General features: G+C 36.1%; 1 protein-coding gene across 7 annotated transcripts in view; it reads left to right on the top strand.

Annotated features, from left to right (window-relative positions):
- Nucleotides 1-21,767, top strand: part of RIMS2 (regulating synaptic membrane exocytosis 2) — a 473,994-nt gene that overhangs the window by 253,302 nt on the left and 198,925 nt on the right. For 6 of the 7 annotated variants that reach the window (XM_064507626.1, XM_064507628.1, XM_064507627.1 and 3 more), the window contains 5 exons: nucleotides 4,312-4,358; nucleotides 5,545-5,657; nucleotides 17,311-17,441; nucleotides 20,294-20,465; nucleotides 21,035-21,188. In XM_064507626.1, the coding sequence (XP_064363696.1) occupies nucleotides 4,312-4,358; nucleotides 5,545-5,657; nucleotides 17,311-17,441; nucleotides 20,294-20,465; nucleotides 21,035-21,188 (617 nt within the window). Of the gene's footprint in view, nucleotides 1-4,311; nucleotides 4,359-5,544; nucleotides 5,658-11,952; nucleotides 12,001-17,310; nucleotides 17,442-20,293; nucleotides 20,466-21,034; nucleotides 21,189-21,767 lie in introns of all 7 variants that reach the window. The other variant, XM_064507622.1, reaches the window with a different exon arrangement.

Below are 21,767 nucleotides of genomic sequence, written 5' to 3'. Positions count from 1 at the left end.
GTAGAATGAGGTGGTGTGAAATCTTGTATTCCCTGAGAGAGCTCCAGGAGACATTTCTTCATGCCCAAACTAACATCATCTGCTGATAGGGTCAAAAATAGGTTCCCTTCTGTGGTTGATTAGTTGTTGTCCCAGCCTGTATTGGCTCTGAAACTGTGGTTACATACTTCTTCATCAAAATCCTTGATTATTAACTTCATTCTTGCTTCTTGCTTCTCCACTCCTGTTTTTATATAACATATATAGGTTCATACTTGGGGCAATGAACTTGCAATGAACTCTATTTACTGACAGTCTGCAATGTAGCATTTTGGCCAAAGTACAGAATGTTAATGACATGATTGATATGCTTGGGAGACAGGGTTGAATCAAAAGTTTCATCCTCTTCATCTATGAGGAGATTATCAGTTAAATTATTGTTTGGTATGTAATATAGAACATATCCAAATGAATAGGTAGTAGTAATGCTTGCCTCAACTGTCCAGCACTTTTTTTTTTGGTGCTTTACACTGCCTGCTTTTGCTTGACTTTCCAACCTACCTCTTAATGTGTAAACATAAATTTTTCTTGCTTAGCTATAGCGCATTGCTGCTTCTTTGTCATCTTAGACTATGAATAATTCCCCTTCTTTATCCATTCCTTTTCTTCAAGTTCCTACAGTCTGCTGTTATGTCCCTCTTTTATTTCTCCACTGGAAGTTCCATAGGAGATCATACCAGGGCTGTGAAGAGAGATGCTTATCACTAAATTTGATTTGCTCTCCCTAATCATAGACCTTTTTATTAATGAGATTGAAGATAATTTTGTGCACAAGGCCTGGTTTATAGTATCTGCAACTGTGGCTTACCTTTGTTCATAATATAATTAGTATGTAATTTATATGTAGTAATCTAATTCATGTGGGAGAAATAAATTTATATTATTACATGTAATTACATATTAAAAATATATTTATCCCTTTGCTTTTTCTTTAGACACACACACACACACACACACACACACACACACACACACACACACAATTATCTTTGCTTCATACCAGAAAGCGTGAATAACATAACAACTGAAAATAGGAAGTACTAACAAAATATGTAGAAGCATCTAATCTGAGGTTGAAATTCCATTAAGGATAATTTGTTATGGGTTCAGCTTCAAGATATCATACCTAGGTTTGTTCGACTTGAAGAAGATATTTGTAGGACATAATGTAGTTTGACAATTTTAACCTGGAACTTGGTAATAAAAAGTGCTTTATCTTGTCAGTGAGATGAGAGGTTATCTCTTACATACATATTAAATTGTAACCCCTTGAGGGCAAAAGCTGTATCTTCTGTCTTATCCATAAAAACCTTGGCATAACTTGGGAGTTGTCGATACATAGTAAAGCTAAGAGGCAGACTACATTGCTAGGAGAATATTCTCTCAGAAGAGATTTCACATACCTTTCATACATGTGTAAGATCTTCTCTTCTCTCGAATAGCAGTTTATAGCAAAAGCTCTTGTAAGGAAAATAACTATTCCATTTTTTTTCCTGCTTTTCCTTAACTATGGGAAATCTCCTCTATTCTTTCCTGTGCTTTTATATATGTTTACTCTCTTTTGTTGTTTGCTCTCCTTATCATAATGTCTTTCATTGATGTAACCATGTGTGACACTTGCTGGCACTAGAGCGGCTGATCTGTAATTCCTTAAAGAAGGCCATGCATGCTCTCAGCATGCCTTCTTCAGCATTAACTACTTGCCTTATTGGCTGAAGAAATGAGCCAGGTCAGGGCTAAAAAAGTTGTTCTGCATACTTGATTCCTAGTCTCTTTCTGCAGTAGAGGTGAAAGAGGTTCTTCAAGAGATATTATTTAGACATTGAATGAATATTTATTTTAATCATCTACAGGTTGGTGAGGCTTTCGATTCCAATCAGATGATATATGTGACTCTTTGGAGTTTGATATAAAAAATAGAACTTCAGAAGTGTTTTTCATGAGATTTCAGCTGATGAACTGAAAATGTCATAGTATCTTCTCAGCTTAGGAGACTCCTCGTCATCATCAAATGGGCTATAGAAAGGAAATGAAAAGAAATCTTACGCTTGCCCAGGGAAACAAGGCCATAGGTGTGAGTTCTGCCCCAAGGAAAAAATAATCATCACTTCAGACTTCTGGTTAATCTGAACTTTCAGTAATATTAAATAGATGGAAACTTTATTCCCAGGGGCAGTTTCACATTGAGCTGTATCCTATTATTAATTAAGACAGGAGAGTCTTTTAGGATGGTCTCATGGTAGTGCGTTAACTCATGCCAGAAATCTTGAGACAGTCAGAGACTGGCAGTTAGCTTAGCTGAGAGAGAACGTGTTGTCTCATTCTGATATTCTGAATACAAAGACAAATTCTAGTTAACATTATGGTTAGTTCTTCTTCATTATATTAGGGGCTGAATGTTGTGAAAACTGAAGATGACAAGCTAAGCTGATTAAGATGAAATGGAAAGATCATTTTCAAAAATGATGGTGCCATTTCTGCATGTAATTTATCCCTTTTTCTATCTTACAGTAAAAACTGATGACCAGGTTGCTATTCTGAGGGATCCGGCTATCTCTTACATGCAATAGCTTTTCCATTTTCCTCTTTCTAATTCTCAGAAATATTTATTTTAAAATGACATTTTATTTTCCTAGTTACTACTATTTTGATTTTGGAAGGCATGATGTATTGTGTTGTATTAATTATTCTGTCAAATGTGCTTTCAGTGAAACATATTTTAAAATGTCAAGGGATGCTTAAAAATACTTGCCCAAACCCCCTTTCTCTCCATGCCAATCCAAGATTTCTGTAGCTGTTTCTGCTACATCTATTTGTCTCGGTAAGAGTTCCTTGTAAGTAATGCCATTCACACTGTTGTGAAATACAGGTGTCTGAATGTTTCAGGAAGACAAATGGTAGTGTTCAAAGCTTTCAAGTTTATTGTTTTGGCTATCTCCAGAAAACTCTTATTCCATCTGGTCACAATGGTACACATTTTCAGTGTTTTCTTTTCAAACTCATATGCTAGAAATAATTTTAAATTAAAGGTTAGATTCTGGAGTGTATGTCTGAGTGAAGTGATAGGCAAGTATTGGGTTCCTCTAGAAATTCTACAAATATCCCATATGCAAGCTTAAGTATTTAGTTTTTCAATAGCACCTATAAGTTTCTGACATGTTTTGCTTACTAGCACCAGAGACAGTGACATTTCTTTAGCCACAGTGGGCAGGTATGCCAATTGCATGCCTTTTAATTCATTTGAACTGGGTACTGCAGTTGGGTACTGCAGCACTAGTTCACCTGGTGAATTGACTTCCTGTATCTGTTTAGTGAAGCTATTTTTCTAGCGACTGTTGAGAAATGTTTGGAAAGGATGTACCAAAAAGGAACTAGGTAAGTTTTATTTATATGTAGTACAGACTTTCTTTCATTGTATCAGGTAGTGGGTATTACTGAAAGCATTTTTAACATTCCCTTCTTAATATTCCTTCAAAAACCTAAATCTACTGAAACACACAAAATTGTTTAAAATACTGTTCTTACTGTGACTAAGACCAGAAGGTCTGCATCTTGCCTTGTTTTGCCCAAATGCCTCCAAAATGTTTCTATTAGCGTATTGTTAATACAGTAGTATTTGTCGCTCAGAGGAAGGGTAGGTCCCTGTGTTTGGGCATAGTGAGGTGCATGGTCATTGCCACGGAAGGTTCGAAGCTTACACAGCTCTACCTGCTGCTTCATACAGGTGATACAACATCTCGTGTATATGCAAGTGTGGAGTTTCGTCAAATGAAATTGTACCTCTAATCTTCCCACAGAAAAGGTCTTCCAAATGTGGAGTTCAAGAAGAGTAAAGGACATAGTGGGATAGCCAGTACTGAGGGCCCAGTATGTTTGATTGAGTATCTAATAAGTTTAAATCATTTATAGTGTAATAATAAAGTTTACTACTCACAGTTTCTGTCCGTAGTTGGTTCTGAGGTTGCTTATATGTTTTTTTATTTACTCCATTATTTTACTTGTAATATTTACTTGGACTACCCACGAGTGGTAGCATTCCCTTGCAGCATTTGCAGAACTGCTGCATTCACCAAACTGCTTGTGTGGGAGGTTTTAATGTGCCGCTGAAATTGTTTATATTGGACGGAAGAAAAATCTTCTCTATGGCTGGAGGCAATCAGCAGATCATATGATTTTCCTGAGGCATTCCATGGTGACTTGAAAAATGTTACAGCTTAACTGAAATTTGAAAATGATTCTTAGATCAGCCTGTCTTACTTTTCCTGATTTCAGGGATATTCCCAGAATACCTGACAGCACACATGCACAGCTGGAGTCCAGTAAGTTTCAATTGTGGGGTAGGAAAATCTTCTCTCTCTTTTATGTAAGCACAGATAGATTGAAATAGATTGTCATTTCAGCCAGTATAGCCCTGTCTATTTGTCTGTATTTGTGTCAATATATCATCACCCTGTGTTATCTATTTATCTCATCTATTTTTGTTTAATAATAAACTATCAGAAGTAGAGATATGTTAATTGAGGCTTGACATTTTGTTATAAACTTAGGCTATTTTTTATTGAAAAGAAAAGCATAATGCTAACTGATACACAAGAACATTAATCTCAATTTTAAATTTCCCTTTAAACTAAAAATGAGGATGAACTATTCATTGTTTAGAACTAAAGAGACAGTTACTTTGAAATCAGAACACTTCTATTTTATTAGGACCATTCAGCTCTCTTTAAATAGGCTAAACCAGTATTCATGTGAGAAAAATAACTTGTTCTTTGGCTTAGACCTTGTAAAGTGGATTTCAGCCTGGAATTATTTTTTTAGCATTGTTTTAGAATTCTTTTGTAATAGAAGCTATTAATAAATGTAGTGTCATAAACTTAATTATAGTAATGTGAAGAAACTCCTACAGTAACTCTTCACTGATGAGCCAAGTCCTAAAATAAAATCCATTACATTTTGTGAGATATGGAATGTTAATAAGCAGTGTTTTGTACTTAAAATACAGTCCTTTTTTTACTCTACATTTTTTATGTCAAAACTTGTTCTCTGACAGAAGCTCTTACAGGTTAGAAACAAAATGTACAAAATACTTCATCTGCATCTTGATACTTTTGTAAAAATTTAATAAAAAGAATTAGTCTAGTTGTACAAGATAGTAAGTGCCCTTCAGAAGACTCAATTCCTTTGACCACAGTAATGTAAATAGGAATTTTGGGCCTTCAGTTTACGGACACTATTACTGTGGAAAATATTTAAATAAACTATTATTTGTTCTGTATGCTTGAGATGATATTTTGCAGCTATAATAAACTTGGTAAGCTTTTGATTGCACTTCAGCATCAGAAGATAGAGTATCATTATTTGGTCATTTTAAATAGGTAAAATAGCAATTCTACCACAGTAAACAACTTTATTATATGTGTGATTATTTGTATCTTTTTATTTAAAGAATGTTGTGAAAAATTTGTAACTGGTACTATTTATAAAAAAAAATATTTATAATTACAGGTTCTAGTTCATTTGAATCTCAAAAAATGGACCGACCTTCTATTTCAGTGACTTCTCCTATGAGTCCTGGCATGTTAAGGGATGTTCCACAGTTCTTGTCTGGACAACTTTCAGTATGTAAACATTTCATTAATATTAATGTTGTGCTTTTTTACGCATATCAGAACTTCTGTGCAGTGTGCAAGCTAGCTCTAAAATAAATTTATTGTTAAACCTTTTCTTTTTTTAGCTATGCTATTTATCTCAGTATAGGAAGGGACATAATTTTGTAAGAAAAGTCCATGTATTAGACATATATATGTATATTTTTCTAGTAAGCTGTCATATTGGTAGTCAGATATTCAGAAGGGCCTAATCTTGGCCTCTGGTTATATTTGTGCTGTTGAGTGTATATACTTTTTTAACTGTAACACTTCAATATACGGTTGGTAGGTTTAGCCACCTGTGCGCTTGGACAATAATAGTGTTTATTTTTATGTCCTAGCTCTCATATATACCTTTTATGAGATATCTCTTTGCCTGTTTACTAATGTTATACTCATTGTACCAGTATGTCATGTTATTCACTTGTTCTTCACTCTTACTAAGTTCATTACATGAATGTTTTCTTTGAAAGGATCATTTTTGTACTAAACTGAAGGACTTAGGTTTTGTCCACTGTTCTGTGTCATTTACAACTCCAAAGTGTGATTTTTCAAAAGTGTTTGGTTGTGGTCTGGTACCCTTTGAAATTGAGAGGTAAACAAAATGGGAGCAGTGCAAAGTTGCTGTTAAACACGTTTGAAAATGTCACATTTATAGTTCTTCCAAGATGTTTATGCTAACATAATGAGTGGGCTATAAAAATATGCAGAAAATCTAAGCAGACTGTTTATAGGTCTCACACAAATGGTTTATGGTGTCTATAGAGGAGAGGAATAAATTTTTTCTGTCTGGTCAGCAGCCATGTCAGCTCCATTTTGCAATGCATGAGACGTTATTTGTTTTGCACACCAGACCAGCCATCTGCAATATATAATTTTGAATTTTATGTGACTGTGGTACTTAAATACTTTGAAAGACTGAATCCTTTCAAAAAAGGTAGAATTAGAAATCATCACTGTATAGTGCAGAGCACAAAATATAATGACAAGGGAATGTGAACTATCAAAACACAGACATTGAAGTTTTCAGAAACTAATATGGTTTTACAATATGGCAAAAAATGTTGATATTGGAAATGGCGAAGAAAGAAAAGCTCTTTTGGCTAAATCTTGTAAAAGATTAGGCTGTCAACAAGTTTTGGTTCATAGCTGCCAGGGCAATCCAGAGTTAGCTGCTCACATGTTCAGAAGGATGATGTGAAAACTTCCATGAGAAGCAGGAAACCACACAGAACAGACTTCCTCAGTTGCTCAGTTCCAGAAGCAAAATTCTCAGGAGTTCGAGGTGAGGGTTTAGCAGCAAAGTTATTAATTCTATTGATTTTGCAGGTTGATAGGATACTGCAGTTTGAGATGCAGAAAATAGTATCAGAGGACTTGGAGATATGTTCTAATTTACTTAGAATGACAAAATTCATGAAGGTTAACGTACTTGTCAGAGTGGCATATAAGTTCAGTATGTAACTCAAGAAGGAATTATTCCTATTTTTAATGATTTTTTGTTCATTTGTTTCAAGATACAGATGCCTTTAACTATTTAATAAGTTTGTAACATTTCCTCCCACCTAAGAAAACCAAATAATGATAGAAGATGTTTAGAGATCTTCACCACATTTGTCCTTTTTGTGCCCTCTTATATATTGTATACTATTGTATACAGTACTCCCTACTATACAATTTCCTTGTTTCCCTGAGAGTGCAAATGATAGTAGTTCTGAGAACCCATGGCTCCAGCTGACTGACACCAAGGTCACAAGTGCTCAATAACTCTCAAAATTAATGTCCCACTGTCTCAACTTAGGCACCTAACATTAGTAGGCAGTTCAAAAATTTAGACAGCTATCTTATCTCACCAGTTAAAGAGAAGCTAGAGACAGCTCTATTTTATGTTGTCATGTTAATGGTACAACCCAGTTCTTGCTGCTGTGAGCTCAAGGCTTTAGGAGGATGGTGCTAGACCTTTCCTTTTGCAAGGAAGGGTGGCCTCTGCAATGTCAGAAGGGTGGTGTGGATAGATAGCGAAGTGGCACCCAAAAGGAACCCCAGGACTGCCCCCACAGTGAAAGAAGGCTTTTTGAAATGTTTAGACTGAAAAATACTTTTAGAAAAAAATGACCTAAGGGAGAACTGAAGTATTTTGTAGGAAGGTTTTTTTTATCCAAAATATAAATATCTGCAGTTTCATTTTGGACTGCTATTTTAATTTAGAGTTTTGAAAATCAAAATCTTTTACTTTTCAAAACTAGGGGTTCTATGTCTATTTTCCTCAGTGAATTCAGTGCAATAAATAGTTTTTCTTTCATTTTTTAATTTTTTATTTCTCATTTTATAACTTCTGAAAAGTTTCTCAACTTTGGAAATGTTAGAGTGAAAAAAAGCTTTCTTGACCTGCAATTTTTGGAGAGTTGGGGATGTTTCTAAAAATTAGAATGGACTATGAGAGTGTGTTACTATGTGCTTTTACCAAAGGTGAAGAAAGCAGGAGACACTGAATTTTAAAAATTACCTCTCCTCAAGTTTCAAAACATATTTTATTTTGAACACTATAAAATGGAAAAAGCTTCAGTATTTTGTTTTTCTTACTTTTAATCAGCTCTTTTCTGACAGGATGGTTGGTGGAGCAGTCATTGATTCCAAATATCTGAGTAGATGGAAACGGAAGAAAATACTGAATTCCTAATATAAGTGGGAATGTGCTTTTTAGGGTGAGTGCCTAGGCAGGAAAATGACTGCAGAAGGCTGGGTGTAGATGGAGGACAGAATGCAAAAAGGTGCTGTTCTTTGTGGCAACGCAAGGCAATGTGGAAAAGCATGTCTGCTGACGTGCTGAGAGCTGGTGGGTGAATCCAGGCAAATGTGAGGAATCATGATGGGATGGGTGATAGACAAGATTTCCAAAGTACTTTCTGTGTTTTTTGATAATATTCTGCAGTCTGATGGGCTGTTGTCGGGGTAGCTGTGTGTAATAAGCTGTGAAATAGCAAAGTTGTAGGCAGAAGTGGTGAAATCTACAGTTCTGAGGGAGGTCTGAAGAATGTGAATAAACACCTGGATATGGGCATCCTTATTCAAACAGACCTTTCAAGGCTTTTTTATTGACAGTGTCTTGGAATGTTTTTCTTTACATTCAGTCTTGTTTACTGATTTTATTCGGGCCAAAATATACCAGGAAGCATGTATCAAAGCAAGACAACAGAAGGAACAGATTTTCTGCAGTCTTTTAGCCATTTTGGCAGAGTTGTGTATTACTTCAGTTTACCCCATATATACTTCAGGCTATCTTTAATGCCAGCTCTTCATGTGCTCCTATATATGTAGCATGCTCAAAATAAAATGCCTGTGTGCTCAGATACATATTTTGGCACAATTCTTGTGTTGGATTTTGCGTATTTACTTGTATAGATGGGTAGTGTTGAGTGGAGTTTTGCTTTGGTCTGAAAGACCTAGAATTATAAAAAGCTGACTGAGTTCTTACCTGATTGTACTCCTTGACCAAGACATTTGTAATTCAGTACATAATTTAAGGTCTTCAGTGACAGATGTTTTTGGAGATACAGAGAAGCCTTACATACCTTTGAAGTGCATGAGCACCCTCACTATTTAATGGTTTTGAAATTAAGGCAAATTAGGTAGGTGTTTAAATCAGAAGTTAAGTTTCTATATTTACGCATTTGACTCCTAGACAAAAATAAGAAAGTCTTAGAAATGATGTTAGAAGAAGAGAGCATGTGTTTCTAGTGTCTGCTGTGTTGAGTCTCGTGTTTTAGGCTATGGTACAAAAGTTATTTAGCCAGGTTAATTGCAGTGATGCTGTTTTTCTCTCTGTTGAGTCTTGTACATTTTTCTCTGAATTGGGATTAGCCTGTGTACCTGTTTTCTTCTGTTGAGGCTACAGTGACACTGCTACAGTGACTGACACTCCAGAGCTGAGTGACGGGATTTCCTACCGAGCGAACCATCCTGCTTACTTTAGAAGTCTTCTTTCCATTGATGATTATTCTACCCAGATACATATTTAATTGAAATAAATTATGTGCAGCTACACTAAGCTATTGTTTGTCATAATATACTAAGGTATAGGAATAATTTGTTACCTGTGTTTTGTGCAGTTTATTTTATGGTATTTTTGGTCCACATTGTTCTTCAAAGGGAGTAATTTTGGTTGTTGTTGCACTTACTGTTTTATTATTATTTGCCTTGTCTGGTTCCTGTTTCTGTGTTTTTTCATTGATTTGTTTTTCTTTTAATGACATTTTGAAAAAGTCAATATTCTTTGTGTGTTGGTGCTCTTTGCTTCATTACTGCATTCGGGCTGTTTTTTCAATGCTGCATGAAAGGTATAACTTGGAATGCTTCTGCAGTAGTTAGCTTTAGAGACTGATAACATGACTAGAAGAAGTGGTAAATGGGTGCAGATATAAAATTACAGTATTTAATTTTTTTATTGGTGGAAATTCTAACAGAGAAAAGGGGCGTCATGTATAAAATTAAACTATTTGCTTGTACAGCTGAACCACAGAAATGTTTGTACTTCAAGCCATTTTCCATGCATATTCAGTTTATAAAGCAGTAAAATAAAGGTATATTAATTCACGTTCAATAATCTACAGCGTATTAGAAAGGGGATATTGCACATTGCAAAGAGCATGATATGTCTGTATGTCTGGGGGGAAGATGAGGTCAAGTATGAGGCATGCTTCCCTTTCCCTTTCCCTTTCCCTTTCCCTTTCCCCTTCCCCTTCCCCTTCCCCTTCCCCTTCCCCTTCCCCTTCCCCTTCCCCTTCCCCTTCCCCTTCCCCTTCCCCTTCCTTTTCCCCTTCCCTTTCTCCTTCCCCTTCCCCTTCCATCTTTCTATCTTTCTGTCTCAGGACAGGTAAGCTCCTGTTGCCCTGGAGCTAAGGTTTGCACAGTACGAGCTAGTGCACAGGATGCGCTTGTTGCCCTCTGTCTCCAGGGCACAGTACAGCAGCTGTGGGCTGCCAGGGCATGGTGGAGACATTCTGTCTCTTTAAGGATTGTGGTATTCTGAGTATCTATATTTCTGTCACAATACAGAGCAGAAGCGAGCTGAAGATCTACTTTCATTGTGTGCGAGTAGGTCGTATTCTGGCACCCTTGCCTTGGGCTGTACAGTACTGCCAGGGCAATGCAGGGGGCAGTGTGCAACTGCAACACCTCAGGAGCACATCAGACAGCACCCGGCACTCAGACTGTCGAGTTGAAGTAGACTGATAATCTCAGGAAAACCAAGCAGGGGGGCAGAGATTTTTTCTACCTGCTGAGTTGCTGTAGGCCTGGCCAGCACTACCAGGTTGCTGTGGCTATTGCAACATCCTCCCACACCCTTATTCCCCACTCGTTCACTCTCCGACCTGTTGGCGTGTGCTCCTGCTCACGTCCAGCCCCGTGCTCAGGTATCTTTTCTGCCAGCTCCATTAGCGCTTGCTCTAAGCTGGAGATGGAGAGCGGTTGGTTTGTTCTCCAGTTCCTGGAGTCCAGGAACTCAGGAGTGCGGCTGGTACCGATAGTCTCGACGTAGTCGCTGAGATCCACAGTGTCACATGGAGGCTGAAGTATTAAATCACAAACAGAAGGGTTATAAATGGGTCTTCTGTGTGCTCTGTGACTACTAGGATTGCTAAATGTTTTAGATCCCAGCTTCCCCACTTACTGCTAATATCAGATAGCCTTTTCTTTTAAACATTTTTAAAGTCTTTCTTAGGGCTTCCTATAGACATGCCACTTAAAGTCGCAGTTGTGGAAAACCTAATATTGCTTCACTGTAGAAAGCAGCCAAAGCTGTCAGTGTGTGAACTGTATTTGTTTCAATCTCTGAATATGCATCTGCAATCTTTCTGAAAGAGATGGTCAAGCTGAATTTATATTTTCTAGCCCACTTTTAAATCACACTTTGCTGACCTGCTGTTTTTGTTAATGTTATTTCTAAATCTATTGTAAATGCTATCAGTAGGCGGACATATCAAGTGAAATCCTTGCTCCTGGGGAATCAGTGGCAAAATTCCTGCTGACTTCCTTAAGGCGAGAATTTCAGTCACAGAGTTTTGATATGATTTGGTAAAAGATTTGCAGATTTAATTTACATGTTGCGTTAAAATACTTTGTTTTAGATAAATATGTCCTTGGTGTAAAGCTGTGTTTAAAGTAATAGTTGTGTGTCTTTGTTTTTACTTTTGGTCTTTTAGTTTCCAGCGTGTTGTCCTTTTTGGTTTTGTTTTATTGCTTTTTCTTTAATTTTGCTTACCAGAGCCAAAGCCTTAGTAGAAGAACAACGCCTTTTGTTCCTAGGGTTCAGGTAAAGGCTTCGTCTGCCTGACAGAAACTAAAGTTGTGTTTTTCTTTTGTTTGTTATGGAAAATGCATAGTAGGAAAACGTTACATTGTAGTCCGTTTTCCCATATTTTTAGTGTGTTGCTTTAAACCATATTAACAAGTTTCATGTCATCTTGTGAGCAGCTTGTAAAGTTCTGCATGGGGGTTAAAATATTAAATTGCAATTTAAAGAGACAATTAGTTTTTGTTTTGCTATTTACCCAATATATTTAGACTCATAAAGGTTTCAACAGTGATAATGGCTATGTATCCCGCATACGTAATGTGTGTATTGTTTAAGCAGTAAATAATTTTGTCCTCTTGATGTTAGAGCTCATTATGTCAAGATTGATGTCTCTTTAAATCATTCATTATTCTTAACACATCCTTTTTTGCATTTTCCGTGTAATAGTAGCACCTTGAGTGGAAGACAGGCAAATAAATTTGTACCTTTTTAAAGAAACAAATTTTCATGTATGAAATTCAGCTCTTGCATTTTAAAAATATGTCAAAAGAGCCAAAACTGCATTTTCTTCAAAAATGATTTCTGCTTTTGTGTTACTGAATGTATTTAGCTTTAATATTCTTTTAGGTACAACTTGTTTGCCTTTTTTCATTAGGAAATTCTTAAGGTACTGTAGATTAATGCAAAAGTAGGTTTTATTAATATGCTACAATGCTTATCTTGCTTTGCTGCATGCTTTTCAGTTTTTTGTACATAAAATATTATCTGGTTTTGTTACCATATATGTTTATGGAGATGTTAATCTTTTTTGTGGGAGATGTAGAAATGTTTCTCTTGTTTGATTTATTGCTCAAGGAAATATAAAGAAGTGGAGTTAAATGATCAGAATGAGATGATTAAATTTCATATTGAAATGAAAAAAATGATCATATAAATTTATAAAGGAATGCTAAATAACACTATAGAAAATGGTTTGATTATGACTAAGAGTTGATAAAATAAGTGCATATATTTTAACAATGTATTGTTTCCCTAAAGTAGTCCTTACAAGTGCTTAAATATAAATTCCAAATTAAAATACAAGAAAAATTTATGATGGCGAAACTAGGGTCTTGATAGTACTGTTTAAGGTAAACATATTCCTACGTGCTATTAACATAAACTGGCTTTCTGTTAAAAATCTAAAACAGATCCTTTGGTATGATTAAGAAAGTTAGTTTCTGCTTGTGATAATAAAATCAAGGGTACAAATTCAATCACAAATTGTTAAGTAGCTGATGGAGATAAATATTGTATTCAAGATAAATAAGTATTTTTTAATACTTTTTAGATATGTGCAAAATAAAGAAATAATCTGACAATTGAGTGCTTAATTGAAAAAGCAAACATCTGCTTGGAACTGGGTGTTTCATGAAATACTGTAATGCAGAAGTGACATGTGGTAGTTACTATTTTAATCATGTTATATAAGATAACAGACATCAAATTTGTTAGGTTTTTTTTGACTAATATTAATTTAAAAAACCAAAATAATTTACTATGATCAAATGATTATGGTACTTATTTAATATAATTAACAAGTTTAGTGCTTGATAGCGAATATCCAGCAAAAGGTAAGAGTGTATCTCAGAGGCTGACTTTCTGACCTCTGATTGAGTTATTTATTATACTGTAGCTAGGAACTGTCTTTAGCCCCAGTTTCGTTTCTGCATAATGTCTATGGAGCCATTGTGGACTCCTCTAATGGTTTTTTGCAGTGCTCAGAGAGTGTGAGAGATGGCATCTCTCACAGTTCCTTAGATGTCCTAAATTTTTATTTGAATCACCTCCTTTTAAAAGTGCCTTTCCTGTATGTGCAGAAAATTGCTGCATGGAGGTCTGTAGGTTCTGCTCCGTTAGACAGCTCCTTAACTCTTTCAGTACTGAACATCACAACACCTGTGCATTCCTCTGGGACTTTGTAGGTTGAATAATTCAATGTTCTTCACTTTGTGGTGTTAGGAAGCTTTTCTGCATAATATTCAACACAGCTATACAGGAAAAATTAATTTGCTCATGGCCTTTTCCATTAAACATATGCTACCCCTGTGCTGATTTCAAAATATAAAATAAATAGAATACTCTATGAGGTGTCATAGGATTGTTCTGCATTTATTGATTATGAACTGAGAAATGATAACTGAGAGATTATGATCAAAATCTGAGACAACTAGGTTCTGATTTTTCAGTAACTTTAGCACTATACAGGCTCCACCTTCAGTTGTGACTCATTGTGAACTCAGCAATTCTTCAAATCAGGCTTCAGTGTATCAGGCCAGACTCCCAGACAATGAAGAACATGCAATTTGTAAATCCCTTTTGAAATGTTTTAAATGATCCATCCCCCAACACACAAGATATCTAGGAAAGAGAAAGGGATGGAATCCAGTCCTCTTGGAGAACAGCCATCTGCCTTAAATGACTGTCCTTTCTCTCTTTGTGAATAGAAAAGACAAGGTCCTTGTAGAAAAATACAGTATCATCCAGATACTGTGTCATAATATGCACATATTGCATACGCACAGGAGAGTCAGAGTTAGGTCAGTCCAGTTCCCAATGCCATTTTATGTTCAGTATGCTGTTCTAACTCCTTGTTTCTCATTTTTCTTTCCAATTTCCAGTCCTGACTTCTTGTCACATTTTCTTTCATCTCACTCTCACTGTTCAACATATTTTGCTCCAGTTATGGACTGGCTGGGTTCTTTGCTCACCTCATTCTGCTTCTCTCATCCAGTCTGTTTCTGCCCCCTTTTGTTCTGTTGTCATCAATGACATCAGTGACATCAATGGCTCTGTTCTTCCTGCGTTTCACCAAGAAGCATCCAGTATACTTTTCTTTCTCAGTCATTCTAAAGCAGCTTCTTTTCATTGTCTCCTCTTCCTTCTTCTAACGCCATGAGAATGCAGACCCATCCTCCCCTCTGTGGGGTTTTACATCCATTCTCTCACTCCTACGGTTTCTTCCTTTCTCTTTGCATCCAAGTAAAATGACTTCTTGGGTTACAGTGCCTGTGCTGTGTTGGAGAGTTAGCATTGTGAACACAGGAGAGAGAGACTTCTGCTCTTCATTCTGCCTCCTGGCCTGGCCTGGCCTGGCCTGTAACAAGCCAGGTCTGGAATTTCAGGGGAAGGCACCTATTATGTACATGCTCTTCCACATATGGACAGAGCCATAAGAGAAGAGTAGAAGATATGAGTCTTTGCAAATTTCAAGTTCTTGATCCAAAACACAGAGATCAAGGCATCTCAAAGAAATGGTGTCAGATGATTTAACATGCCCCTTCTGCTCATTCTCCAGACCATTTTGGATGATGTTTTCTTCCAAAAATCCAGTCTGAAACAGGTATTGCAAAGGAGTATTTAGCCTGGACATGAGTGGTTATATTTTTTGGCACCAAGGTTTGGATTATCTCACCTTCACTCTCATCTTCACCATCACAGATTGTGATAGTGTCTGGATCACAAATATATTGCATTCTGCTTAAGTGAGGATATTTTTCCCAAGAACAGATAATGAAGAATGTCACCAGTGCTATTTCCCTTGGGAGTGTGGGACTAGCAAGTGCTTGTGAATAGACATGTCTGCCCTTTGCTCAGGGACACCCGAAGAAAACTGTAGGTGGATGATAAAATGTAGGTGCCCTTCCTGCATTTAATGGCAGACAACATTTAAGATGGCTTGCACTTCAGATGTCATCAGAGTTTCCTTTTGGGTCTATATGGTTGGTGCAAATCTTTCTACTTTTGATCTGTAGCTGAATGAAGATTTGTAGTAGTCTAGATGATTCTCAGTTTAGGGAAATACTGACAGAGCCCCTTGCTTTGCAGGAATGGAGGAACAGCCTCTAGAGTTCTGCTGAATGAAGCATATTAAAGATAATTTCTTCCATACATTTTTCTGCCTTGGTAGTCACAGAGCGCTTTAACTGTTGGTGCAGGAAGCCTATAAAGTCAAAAGTAGGTCCAAGGGCATGATAATAGGGGACAAGAGTCCCCTTTCCTTTAATGCCCATTCAAACACTGCTGGCTGGTGGCTACAGGAGATGTAAGAACTGGTAATGGAGTAGGAAGGAGTACTATACTGCCACCACTGAATGAATTGGTGTGACTGAGTGTCACTCCATGTATTGAAGTATTAGAAATGGCAGAAAGGTAAACCATCCTCTTGGTGGTTGGTCAAAAGACTTGAGAAGTGCATCCGTACCTCTCTTTAGGTGACTGAAACCTGGAGGATAAGGAGTTACGAGAGCAGATGGAGACCCTGTATCTGAAATGATGTGGGATGTGCTCCACAGAAGGTGCACCTGCCCCTGATTATGTTTAGCTTAGGTAGGATCTAAAGGTGCATTGCTTTGTTAAGTGTGGAGTTGGGCCCTATCCTTTTTGATTCCCTTAAGTTTAGGGAGGGACAGTGTTTCCTTTAAATGTTCTGATTTGTCCTCTGCTTTAAGCAACAACCCCATGAAAGCAGTCTGCTTTGTAAGCTGTAGTTAATAATATCGTAGTGATACTTCCATGTAATGATTCCCTGATTATTTGCAAAGCTTTGTTATGTCCTGCCTGCACCATTTCCCCATGCTGCAGTGAGTGCTCTAAAGTAGGTAGATCCTTTCCTTGAATAGTATATTTGCAACTATAATTTCCAAATTGGAACAGTTAAATAGCAGCTTTTAATGACTGTAATAAAAATGGTTGTCCATTGCTAGACCAACTCTGAGAGTGAATAATTTCTACAGATGAGTAATAGCAGTTTTTGTGCTGTTGTTGCTGAGTAGGACTGGAATCTCTTTTACAATTTCTGGAAGGCTTATTTGATTTCAGTAGAAGTCTCCACATCTCCTTGGAAACCATTTAGGAGACTCAGAATGTTTATGGTCTTAAACCATAGTCTTTCCAGCACAACGGGACATGAAACATTCATTCATTCATTGTGAATAAAACCCTTAGAAATGCATATAGATGAATACCATACGTCAGTAATAAAAGCAATACAATACTACTGCTAAGAGAGAATAATCCTAATCAGAGCACCATGTGAAAGGCAATTAGTATGAGATAATGTACTTACTGTATAAGGTTTTAAAAATGAATGATTCCTGGTACATACTGAAGTTATTAAAGTATTAATTTACTTTTTTTCTGCTTTATTATAAGTACAAAATAGAATACAGTATTTTTGTGTTTAAGTAACTGATATAAATAGAAGCTAATGAATAAAACTAATTTTAAAGATTAATGTGCTACTTCATTGGAGAAATGAATTCACTAACAAATATTTTCTCATTACAGATAAAACTGTGGTATGACAAGGTTGGTCATCAGTTAATAGTCACAATATTGGGAGCAAAGGATCTTCCTTCAAGGGAAGATGGGAGGCCAAGGAATCCTTATGTTAAAATTTACTTTCTTCCAGACAGAAGGTAGGGTGAACAGAAAGAGAAGGAGCTTTTGAGTAAGAATTAGTGTGATATTCAGAATGTGGAGCTGAGTTTACTGGTCACGCTATCACGGAATAATCTTACAGGTTGGAGTTTCTTTATTGTACATGCTATGTAACAGCAGTTTTTCTTTGAACACTGAACACACATTCACTTTAGCTGGATATTTTATTAAATACTGAATGGAAAAGAAAAGGTAAATATACTTCATTGCATGAGGAACTGTTACTTGCAAAAAATATTGGTGTTATAGTTTTGTTATGCACTTATTTCCTAGGCAGTTATTCCTGTCTAGTGCACAGAAAACTGTACAGAATTAGGTTCATAGATTTTTGGACTGATCATTTCTTCAGCACTTAGTTTTCCCCCACCTTTACACAGCAAAACAGGAGAAGGTTTGACATCTGAAACCCATAGATTTCATATCAGAATATATATCATATTGGGCAAGATATTGAGAATTCCCAGATACAACTGGAAGGCTTTCCCCAGGCACGTGATTTATATTAAACTGTACTTGTGATACACATCCATTTAAGGAAAATGATACCGTGGTAGGGGCCCTTATTCCTAAATCACTTCTTTATTTCTTAATCTTTGATTTTCTTTCATTTCCACTTGGGTGGCAGGAAGAACAGCAAAGGGGATAGTGTGTCCCCCAGCTGAACTTTTTTTTGATATTTCTTCAGTACATATCAATAGAGGAAAATGTTTAGCTTTATTTTATAGTCTATCAATCAAATAATTTTAAAGTTTAACCTGACTCAGTATTTAAAAAATTGGCTAGTGGATCACTAAATCTGTAGAATTGGATGTATCTATCTTTACTGCTTGTAATTTTACATCCTTTGCTTTTCATAATATCTAAACTGGGAAGATGCTAACTATCTTTAGTTCCAATTGACTTCATCCAGAATGAAAGCTATGCAGTTCTTTGGAAGACACTGCTTTTCCACTTTCATTGTATGCCATATGTTAACAAAAAGATTTGCAGTGACTGCATAAATTACTGTATCATTTGAGAGAAAGTTCTTGGCTGGATTGTCTTTTCCTCAAAATTATTTAAACTATTGGAGCAGATTCTTAGTTTGCTCAAATTGCTGTAATGTGTTTGGAGACACTGAAGCTAAGCTAGCTGAGAATCAAGTCTGCTAAAGTTGCCTTACTGGCTTTTTGAAGATTAATAAAGGTGCTAAAAATGTCTGTATTCACAGTGGCTCACAATGTAAGTTGCAATAATTACATATAAAAGAAACAAATATTTCATTAAATAATTTAATCTATACAAATACCAAAATTTATATATTATGTTATTTTATTATTCTATGCTAATATTCACAAGAAATACCTCATGTTGTTCTCTTCCTGTTTATGTGAAGAGTTCAGAACTTTTCTTTCAATTATTCCTTGTGTTTTTTATCTCATAAAGAAGAATTAGCAAGCTGTCTTTTTGAATTAGTTTTTTTCTGACAGGCAAATTGCTTTTCTTTTCCTCAGAAGAAAAGGCTAAGTAAGCACAAGTATATTTCTTGTGTAAGAGAAAGAAACCTGCTAGAGGTAAAATACATTTAAACAAGTCAAGTGCTTAATTAGATGAAGATATGAAACTCTGTTTGAGATGCATTTCAATGGAAAAGCTCTTCCCATGCAACTTGTTTCAAATCTCAAGAGTAAATAAATCTTTATTATAAGAGAAATAATTATTTGTTTTAACAGTGTGGCTAAAAATGTTATTTCATAGTTACTACATTGATCCAGATTCTAAGTAACAGTTCAGAAATACAATAACTATTTTGCAACTGAAAATATTTGCAAATGGACAGTGTCCTCATTACCATACTAAAAAATCTGCATGAATTAGTACCACTGTTGCATTATGCAGTTATCAGCAAGTTTAAGGATTGTTATGAGTACCCTTTCTAGAATTCTCAGAAGAAGGAATGTGGGTTTTTTCCAGTGAAACTTCTTTCCATCAGCAAATACTAGTTCTTTCAAACAAAAATGTTCTGCAAAACTTACTGCTTTCAATAGCACCCTTGAGCCAGAGGCAGGATTCCCGTGGTGGTGCCTTGCATGGAGATCTCGTCAGGCTCTGAAACATCAGGGCCATCTCGCACTGGAGACCTGCCTCGAACCCAGCGACTCAGGGGGCTTTGGGAGCCATTTTGAGAACACTGTTCCTTCCAGCATTGCTGGCAAAAGAAATCAAACTCCTTCTCAAGGCTTGCAAGTACCCAGCTATGGAGCCCTTAGTCTGCAGAGCCCTCCCACTAGAGCCCAGGGTTTGCGGCCCTGCACGCGTCTCCCTGACCACTCTTGTGCTGGGCCGGCCGCCCACACCCCCTGCTCTGTGGCTTAGCAGTCTGTAGGGCTGCAGGACTGGGAAGCTCAAGTGAATCAGCTGGCTGCTTTGTCTGAAATGCCGATTTTTCCTGTGGCCGGTGTTATCCATATAGGCATTCTACTGCCAAGCAGTGGCCCATGGAAATCTAATCTACAGAAGTATGTTTTGTTTCATGAAAACTCTCTGTCTTCTGTTTCTAAACCAAGTTTATTAAAACATTTCTGGTTTTAAGGAAACTTCTTAAAATTGGGGTTGGAATATGAACTGGAAATTGGCTATGTTTAGTTTTTAATATGAAGTTATGAATTACTCTCCATTTATGTACTGAACTTAATCTTATCAAAAAGGGCTAATTCTGAGATATATTATCATAGTATTTCCAAAATACTACACAATGTACAGCTGATTTAAGCTTTGCTGCATTCCATGACATGCTTATTACAGTATCATGGTCTTTTGGACATTTTTAATATTTAATTGTTTTTTGCAGTGATAAAAATAAAAGAAGAACAAAAACGGTAAAGAAAACATTGGAACCTAAGTGGAACCAAACGTTCATTTATTCTCCAGTTCACCGGAGAGAATTTAGAGAACGAATGTTAGAAATTACTCTTTGGGACCAAGCACGAGTTCGAGAGGAAGAAAGCGAATTTTTAGGAGAGGTATATGATTATCATTGGTTGTTATTTTAGAAATATAGTTGCCACATATTCATGCCTAGATAAAGTATTTTTGAATAAAATAATTAAATGTGGCAAAGCAAAACTGCTTTAAATTGTTATATTTCTACTTATTTTACTTAGTAGTAAACAAAAAGTGACCTCATACTTGCACACAATACTGAGGTCAGATTCATTTTGTATTTGTTCTGTTTCTGAAACAGTATCCAAGTGGTTCTGTTATGGTAACTGTTCATTAAAATCCATGTTATCCGTGGTTCTGTCTTACTAAAATGTTGGAAAATATTGCTGACTGATTTGCTACAAGATGTTTGAATGCTATTAAGGTTGTTGTTAAGGTAATAAGGGTTTTGTTAAAGGGTTTTTATGTATTTGGCATCATCAGAGGCGTAGGAACTCCTTCCTTAAATTAAACGTAAGATTTTTATAAAATTTCAAACATATTCTGTAACAGTAAGAGAATAAATAGAATAAAATATATGGTCATACCTATTTTACAAGTGTTCTGTTTTGTAATGCCTTCTTACTTTTAATCATCTTTTCTTATTTAGATTCTTATTGAGTTAGAGACAGCATTACTAGATGATGAACCTCACTGGTACAAACTTCAAACTCATGATGTCTCTTCATTGCCACTTCCCCACCCCTCACCATATTTACCACGCAGACAACTCCATGGTGAGAGTCCCACACGGAGGTTACAAAGTAAGTTATTGGTTTTACATACTGCGTGTAGTTCATTTGAATTAACATGTAGAGTATATTAAATTCTTGTAGATGGCAAGCTTATAGAATTCGTGTGTTCATTTGTAGCTGTTATGAATTAGATTATTTATGATTACTGATGAGACTCTGAAGTGTTACAAATGGTGATACTGAATACTGTGTGATCCACCGTTTTTCTTGTTAGTCTACCTGGTTCAAATCCTCAGCTTGACTGAATTATCTTGGTCTTTGGCAATGTACTCTTTTTATCTTCTGAAGTCCGATCTCCTGTATTAGGTTTATCGGTTCATTATTTAACCAAAAGTAAAAGTGCAGTAACTTTCTCTCTAACTCAAACTTTTTTAAAATGAAGAATAGTGACTTGTATATAACATCAAGTGCAACTAAATATCATGGCCTGTTGCTTTGTTTTGATACTACTTTATGTGGTTAGAGTCACAAATAGAATTTATGTTACAATTCTGTTTCATACAGTTAGTATACTTGATCCACAGTAGTTTACTGTTATCGGTAAATATTTCGAAAACAAAATATATCGTATATTAAGGAAAAGAGATA

Source organism: Dromaius novaehollandiae, chromosome 2 (genome assembly GCF_036370855.1).
Source record: "Dromaius novaehollandiae isolate bDroNov1 chromosome 2, bDroNov1.hap1, whole genome shotgun sequence".
In the NCBI taxonomy this organism is placed as follows: domain Eukaryota; kingdom Metazoa; phylum Chordata; class Aves; order Casuariiformes; family Dromaiidae; genus Dromaius; species Dromaius novaehollandiae.
Note: the sequence above shows the minus strand (reverse complement) of the source record. Positions and strands in the feature narration are given on the sequence as shown.